Source organism: Atractosteus spatula, chromosome 22 (assembly GCF_055471065.1).
Source record: "Atractosteus spatula isolate fAtrSpa1 chromosome 22, fAtrSpa1.hap1, whole genome shotgun sequence".
NCBI lineage: Eukaryota > Metazoa > Chordata > Actinopteri > Semionotiformes > Lepisosteidae > Atractosteus > Atractosteus spatula.
Window position 1 is genome coordinate 8,696,299 of NC_142727.1, and position 8,637 is coordinate 8,704,935.

General features: G+C 37.5%; 1 protein-coding gene across 1 annotated transcript in view; it reads right to left on the reverse strand.

The window, feature by feature from the left end:
• Positions 1 to 368: 368 nt before the first annotated feature.
• The window catches only part of kirrel3a (kirre like nephrin family adhesion molecule 3a), a 304,458-nt gene continuing 296,189 nt past the window's right edge, over positions 369 to 8,637 (reverse strand). Inside the window, exon 15 of the mRNA XM_088939485.1 lies at positions 369 to 486. Coding sequence (XP_088795611.1) covers positions 415 to 486 — 72 coding nt within the window. The 3' untranslated portion in view covers positions 369 to 414. The remainder of the gene's footprint in view (positions 487 to 8,637) is intronic.

Here is an 8,637-nt window from a genome sequence, read left to right on the forward strand (position 1 = left end):
CACTGGGTGTCTTCCTGTCTGTGTTGCCAGTCCCTAAGCTGCCCGGCCATGGCGACATCCTGCAGGCTCCAGCCAGCACTGGTGCCTTCACTGGTGGACGGCTGTTGTCACAGGTGTGTGCCGATAATGAACTCGCAAATATCAACTGTTGTACCATATAATGTAAGTAAATAACACAGATCTATAACCCTATAGATCTATATATATATACACTATATAGTTGTACAATTATGTGTGTGCACATTGGATACCAAAATTAAAAAAAAATTGAAAAGTTAGAATGCAAACCAGAATGACCTAACAGTGCATTTTATTACTGAAACCAAAACCTGTTCTTTATGCTATTAAAACAGAAAAAATGAACTTACCTTTCTGAAAGTGGTGCCACTTCCATAGAACCAACTTCAACCGGTCTCAGTCACATGATGCTTTACTGGTATATTTTTTTCTAAAATAGGAGCTTGGACTGGCATTCCAGTACAGACCCTAAAATGTAAAACCGTTGTTAATTTCTTGAAATTGGAGATGTTTAAATTGTAAAAAAACAGTGCAGTACTATAAACCTTGAAGCTTAAAGAGGTCTAGAAGTTGATAAATCAGCAGTTCTCAGGAATCTAATACATGCCTAGCTGTAACACTGTCAGAATATTTTAATGCAAAGAGATCCTCATTTTTAACATTTACGCTCCTAAAGAATCTCCTAATTATTGAAATGTGTTTGAAATGAGCAAAAACTACATTCCACATGCAGTACCGCCGCTCCCTTCAGCACCACGGCCAGCGGCTCCTGCAGCACACGGGAAGCCGACACGCAGGACCAAGCCTGGTTCCGCACCCTACTGAAGGCACACGGACGCGCATGGGAGCTCTGCGGCGTTTAGAAGAGGCGAAGGGATCATTTACAATATTGTTTTATGCACGATGCGGCCGCTAAAATGTGTGACAACACAAAACGATAAGAAGTAACAATTAGCCGATTCAAATTGTTAGCCATAGTTACGATGCGCCTTAAGAGTCAAACGTCACGGTACTGCTTTAGGTAAGTACCCTTGCAAGCTTCTGGACTAAGTGAAGGAAACTGTTGTCGGCTTTAGAAAACAAAATGTGTGAATTATTTACACGCCATACAGTAAATATGTTTATAACCTGTCAATAGATGGGCTTTCAACAAAACCTCTACGCACAAGAACGCCCTCTGCTGGCAACAATTACTGCTGCACGGCAAGACGGTTCCGATCAGAGCTGCACGCACTTCTCGCCCTCAGCCTCGTTTAACTACTGCTGTCTGCAGATGGCGCCACAACCCACCCTTCCTTATTTTAGTTTGAAGCTCTTTCAGCATATTGTACATCATCGTAAATTAGGGAAACTATACTGTGGATCCTAGTTGTGTCAAATAAATGAAGTTCACAATATAAATATAACATGTTCTAATATGTAATGTCATATACAGTTGTATTACACTCAAAAGTAAATTTTACAAAGTAAAGCTTACAATAGAAAATGGACGGGGAAAAGGGTCAGCTCAGTATGGTTAAAAGATATAGCCTTGTTAAAAACATTTGTATTAAATAGTCACCCTCAGGCTGCTTATCTAACCCACATAGTATCTCACTATAACAGCCTTTCGTTTTGAGATAATGTGTTGAAGCTGTCATTAAATATATACTGCATATGCTGAAAGATATATTGCAATTATGTGGAGAAGATAAAATTGCTGAAGAGAACATGTTGGTGAACATGTTTCATTTATTTTATTAAACACCTGAAAGAGAGGGAGGTGGTGACATCCTGTGGAATGTGCAATAAATTCACCAGCTTCCCTTGAAAAAGTGGCTTGTTAATGTGTCCCAATTATATACTAAAATGCACACCCAATACAAAATAGGTTAAAAATAGATCTGTATCAGTACAACATAAATACACGTAATGTGTATGTTAGTGGACAATCCACTTACAGTATGATACTGCAGAGAGTGTGCAAACACACACAGGAGCTTTACATATTTTCGATGCTTGGAAAGGGCTTTAGTGAAGAACAGCCTCCCACTGCAGGACAGTGCTGGGAAGGCCGTTATTAAACACAGGGTCTAGCATAACTGTTTTAATGGGTTAATCTGGCTGGCGTCGGGGGGCCCAGAGAGAGGGGATTACAGCGTCCTGTGCTCACTCCAGTGGACTTTTATAGAAGAGATTCCTGAGAGTGCCGGCAGTGGAGGTGATCTTCACCAGGAACCGGCTGCCCACCATTTCCCAGGACCCTGCGTCCCGCAGCTCGGATTGCAGGGGCTCCAGTGCCAGCCCCAGATACTGCAGCCTCGCAGATGTCTTCACTGCCTCTTTGAAAACAATGAAGGCAACTGCTTCAAACCTTCAAAAGTCTTTCCATTGCAAAGTTGTCATTTAAATATTGCCATCTCACTAATCCTTTTCCCAGGCACATAGCGCCTGTGCTCTTACTGTGCAATGCCTTCAAACTGACTGCACTCTTTTCTATATTGCCAGTTATCTTCGCAGGTTGCGCTTGGATATATATATAAGATCACTTTATTAGCCATATATAATTTCTTGCATTAGGAATTTGTCTTTTTCCATACCCTCTCATGCAATGAGACACACAGACAGGGAGAGAAGCTTGGGGTCAGCTATTGTACAGTGCCCCTGGAGTAGTTGGGGTTAAGGGCCTTGCTCAGGGGCCCAACGGAGTAGGATTCCTCTGCCGGCTGCGGGATTTGAACCAGCAACCTTCCAGTCACAGGCGCAGATCCTTAGTCACAGAGCCACCACTCTGCCCTGGATAAGCATGAATATCAAGGCACATATCCATGTTTATAATCTGCATCCACTAGAATGTCCTCCTTTATAATTCTGAGATGTTTTTAACCTGTCTTTGATCAAACTGAATGAGAAAAGGGGAAACTGACGAAGTATAGAGAAAAGATCTTCCACATCAAGAAGACATTTTATTTGCAATTATAAAAGTTGTTCAAGGACACATCAACATTTGAAAATCAAGCTAAAAGATGTTACTGTACAGAAAGATGCAACTTATGAAAAATATGTTGATGTTTATATAGACACCATTTTTTTAATGTTAAACTACGGCAGGGAAGCAAAAAACATAATTGGTAAAAAGTTCAGCAAAATTAAGTGTTGTGAAATGGCAAAGAAAAGGCAATGAATGTTTTTCAACTCGATCTCATATTTCCAATGCAAAGAAGCTTAAGGATCAGGAGGCTGATGCCTCACACTGTGCAAGTTCCTCAGGAGGGGAATCCATAGTTCTGATAATGAAGTTCCCAAAACATTTATTACTACAGTTTAAAAAGAGGGACAACTTAAAACAATGTCAATTATTTATTGTTTTGAAAATGTTCAGTATATGTTCAGTAAATGTTCAGTTCACCTCTATGCACCAGACATTAAGCTGTAATCGCTGCTAAAGGCGGTCTTACAAAGTACTCAATAAAGGGTCTGAATACTTAGGTAAATGACAAATTTCAGTTTTTTTATATTTAATAAATTTGCAAAAATTCCTAAAAACGTGTTTTCACTTTGTCATTATGGGGTATTGTGTGTTGATGGCAAAAAATAATCAATACAATCCATTTTGAAATAAATCTACAACACAACAAAGTGTGGAAAAAGTGGAGGGGTCTGAATACTTTCTGAAGGCACTGTATATGTTCATACTGAAAAAATCTGTGTGCTAATATTTCTTGATTGTGACAGACAGTATTCAGGCATTCACCTCCATTAAGCAAAAAATTCCCAATAGCCCAATGTATTATTTCTAATAAATATAATATTGTTAGAGAGTGATTTGTCTTAACACCTTAATTATCTATAAAAGTTGTGGAATACTGCAACATTCTGACATGTGTATGATATGAGTATCTTACTTGTATGAATTGAAACTGAGGTGCATGAAGCAGCTCTTTAACAACATACTGAAAGTTAATGTTAAAAATACAACTCAACCAACAATCCATAACCTCACAAATATTAGGGTTTACTGACAGCTTTGGACTTCTGGACTTGGCTTCTTCTATCTTTTAAAATGGAGTCTATTATTTAGTTCTGATTTTAAAACCTATTGTACAAGTGTTACTGGATCAACTGCACTTACTGTCACTTCCTCGCTCATTCAGGACTTCACTTACAAATGCCTCTTTGCACAAAGCTAGCATTGGCCTAGTTTGATTTTTATGGCTCTACAGCATGAATCTTATAACACCGTATGCCATTTCACTAAGATGTGGAGTGAAACAAACAGTAATTGTTTAATTGCTCTGCGAATACTTTTTCAAAATGTGCAGCTAAAAGATGGACATTGTAACAATGACACAATTGTACACTTGGGGCACACGTTCTCTTATTCCTTATCCTCCATTTTATTTCCTTGTTCATTACTGATACCTGCCGGCAAAGATGTTTTATATGATATTATTTCGTTAATAAAAATTTAATGGGTGTTAATATATACTGTATGTAAACGTGTCATGTTGTAATAGTCAAAAAATGTGTGTGTGTAATAGAGCAGGGGCCGTCCCACCTGTGGAAGAAATTACCTCAAACCATTACAATGTTGAAGGTAAATTGCAAAACAAAATAGCTGCTTTTGAGAGACAATCAATTACAGCACAGATTATGACTTATTTAAAAGTTTCTGCAGTTGTAAATATTGTTTAGATAATTAAATGTCCCTAATGAATTTAATTACATAGCAACTGCTTAAATTTGTTATGTAGAATATCCTGCAAAGCTCTGCTAAAGCACCGTAATAAAAAAATACACACCTTTTATATGGTACTGACTACAAGTGTATTACTGTTTACAAATGTGTGGTTCATTACAAAATTATCATTGTATTGCAGTTAGGAAATTTCATAGCACATTTATGGGTAACACAATAAACTATTTCCATAAAGAAATTATCAGTGCAATTGCACAGCAATTGGAAGGTAGTGACTGGAGTCATACAGGTTTAAAGAGTTACTGTCAAAATTAGCACCAGCTTAAAAAGAAACGCGTGTCTATACACCTATTACTTATACAAATACTTATTTAAAATACTAAAAAGTATAGCGGCTACCATAGCCTCATAGCTCTTGGGTCCTGGGTTTGAATCTAAACTAAGGCACCTTCTGTGTGGAGTTTGCATGTTCTCCCATGTTTGTGTTCATTTCGATGTTGTCCAGGTGTTCAGGATTCCTCCCACCTCCCAGAGACAACTTAGTCAGTGTCACGAAATTGTCCCTGTGATAGACTGGCATCCTGCCCAATGCATGGAGGCCCAACTTGCACTCTGTTTTTCCAGGATCAGCTGTGACCTTCATCAATCATCAATAATAATCTGTTTCTGGTAATGGACAGATGTAAGCAATGAGCTAATAATGAAGATCACACACAGAAGGAAAACCCAAGAGCTCTTTAACTGCTGATGAGAAGAACTGTTGTTGTGGGACTTGCACACGGCACATGATCATGTACTTCACTGGGCTCACTCTAGTGTGATTTCACCATACTGGATCACAATGCTACATTCTACACTGATAACAGTGAAGGACACTGGGATATGAACAACAATTTCAGGAAAAAAAACACAGAAGAGCAATAGTATTGGTGGGATTGCCATGATGTTCTGTACTAAACTAGACAAAAACACCAGATTGATTAAAGTGCCTTCAAGCACCACAGAAAATGCAATGAGATAAATTTAAAAATCAGTAGTGGACAATCCAACGATCTTATGCAATAAATAAACATATTTTCAAGTATCCAAGTTTTATATCCAAAAACATGATGTACATTCAAACTATGTATCACAGCCTTTTTTGGAAAATGCAATGTGTTATATTCTGTACCTTTATGTTTATAATAATTGGAATTGTACATTTGGTTTTTCAGATATTCCTAAAATGTCAACAATCATTTCCTTTTTCTGGGTTATTCTCTTGTTATTCCCTCTCATTTTACATCGCAGATTTAAAGTTTACAATTACGTTTCCTCATTCTAAGTGACAATATTTCACAATTGCTATTTTCTTTCATTGTCTTTGCAACGTTCTCTGAAAGGTTTAAAAGTTCGAAATTAAATCGTATAATTTCCTCATGATTGTAAATGATCTCTGCTCATGTCCCGATTACACCGATGCATGCGTTTATATAAAGAGATAAATAATAATACATATATCAACAAACTAAATAACTAAATGTGATTAAAACATATATTTCTAATAAGTCTAAACGAAGTTCGTAGTGTGCTTTTAAGGAGACTGCTGGAATAACACCCCAACAATAAATCTGCACAAAATAAAAGCTTTATTACTATTTCGAAATCGAACAGGTATGCTGTGTTAACCATAAATTACATTGTCGTAAATCTGATAGACCTGACAGTAGTAAACCAAGCGCTTTAATTACAGGGTTAAAATGAACTTACAGTACATATGGGTGCAGACTAAAAATAGATGATGTAAATTTCTGGCAGCAGGCAAACACAGTAACCCGTATACTTGAAAGTTTAAAAACCCGGGCGTCAGTGTTACATGTACTGTGTGTAATATTGAAATAAAAGAACTGCTTCGCCCGCTGGCGCCTCTGATCGCTGTCCACCCATCCTTTCTGAAGGCTTGTCGTTGACAAACACTTTGTTGGTGTTTGTTATAGATGAATACTGTTCTTATATTCCCGGGAACGGGAATACAGCCTCATTACAAACCCGAGATTAAACCTTTCCCGCTCCGTTCAGGCCAGCACTGACAGTCTTTGCGCCTCATTCATTTACACCAAATCTTAGACAATAAAAGCAACTGAGCTGCATTCACCTAAAAGACCCTTTATTATTACTACTATCACTGCAGATCGTTCTCTCTTCTAACCTTTGGCGGTATTTTGTTTTTATTTTACTGAGAGCGGGACTGAAAAATATGAACAACATTAAAACGATTTTAATATTTCAGTTACCTTCCTTCAGTCTTGATGATAATATTTTATTTATTTTTAAACATGGTTTAAGAATTTTGTGAAAAATATGTTGAACTTATTAGTAATAGCCCAGTGATACTTGCTGTTTCGTTAATATTCATGTACAGTATATGTGGAAGCAAATGTATAATGTTAAACAGAACTGCTTTTAAGAGACGCTCTTCAAAGCTTTAAACAAAAACAATAAGTATTGATTAGACTGATTACTCGGAAATCAGACTGATTATTTAATAACTGCGGAATTAAAAAAATAATAACTTAAACAGAAAAGAATACAGGCACGCAAGAACCTTATTTTTAGAGGGTTATTCTGTTACAGGCCTGCAGGCACAATGGAACTTCATACGGTACAAGATAATCTTAAAAACGATTGGAAAACACAGTAATTAACAATAAAAGCAACGGATGGAGAGGGGGCGCGGGAGAGAAATGAGAGAGCTTCAACATGGGACAGACGCACGGATCTCTTGCCTGTTCAGACCTATGAAACGTACTCTTTGCATCTTGACGGAATGCGATTGGAATAATGAATAAGTGTAAAGCGCAATACTAAAAAAAAATGTTTCGAAGCAAGGTTACTGTGAAAGGGGAAAAGAATTCCCTTCAGGTGAATGAAGCTGAGAACGAATTTTACTGACAAGCGATCGTATTAAAAGGGCGAACGGACCGAGCGCACCCACAAGTGACAGCACACGGCCGAGGCTTTTATACAGCCTTGTGATCAACAGGCCTACTTATTAAGACTTAGTCGCAAATATTGAATAACACGTGTCTATCATTGCCGGTCAATGCATTTAAATCCGGTGGGCTAATGTGGGGTTGGTGGAAAAAATGCTGAAAGTTTTTTTGGAAAGCCCGAGAAGCTTCTTCCATCGGGCGGGGAGGCGGAGATCAGATGCAGGCTGTGACAGCGACTGAGGTTACGAGTTTACAGACTAATGCAGGAAAACGTGCGTATACATACATTCCTAATAATGTCATGGTAAAAAACCTACATAGGACATTTTTAGAAAATTGTAACAGAATAAACAGTTTGCTGTTTCCAATGGCCATTGAAGTGTTCCAGTTTAAACCTGGGAGGACAGCGCGTCTTTCGCCTCAATAAGTGTTTAGATAGTTACAGTATGTTCTAATTAATAATCCAGGTAATATTGGGGTGTTGTATGAAGACAAAACACAATTAGAGCACATAATACCGATTTTTAAAAAGAGGAAAAAAACGCCCCAGAGAAACACCTGTAAAAAATTATTTTTAAGGCAATTAAAAATATCTAAAAACCTACAAATTGCTATGGAAAATAACTGCATTTCACTCAGCAAATCTCAAGACAGGCACTTAAGGCTGTAGTCTGAACGTATTACTGGTAAGATTTTAATAGTAAAATAAGAACATCAAAATCAATATTAATAAAAATAACGGATTAAAAAAAGTTTTACTGCGCCATTACATGGTGTTACAGTGTCAATAAAGTTTAAAAAGTCAAGCAAACACATCACCTTGCATATAGAAAAATAAATAAGTGCATATTACTAACGAGCACAATGTAAACAAAAACATGACTCATAACGCACCCACAAAAAATGCAATGCTAGAAAAAGAGGCAAATTACTTGTAATTAACAATGCGACTCATCCTCCCTTCTCTGC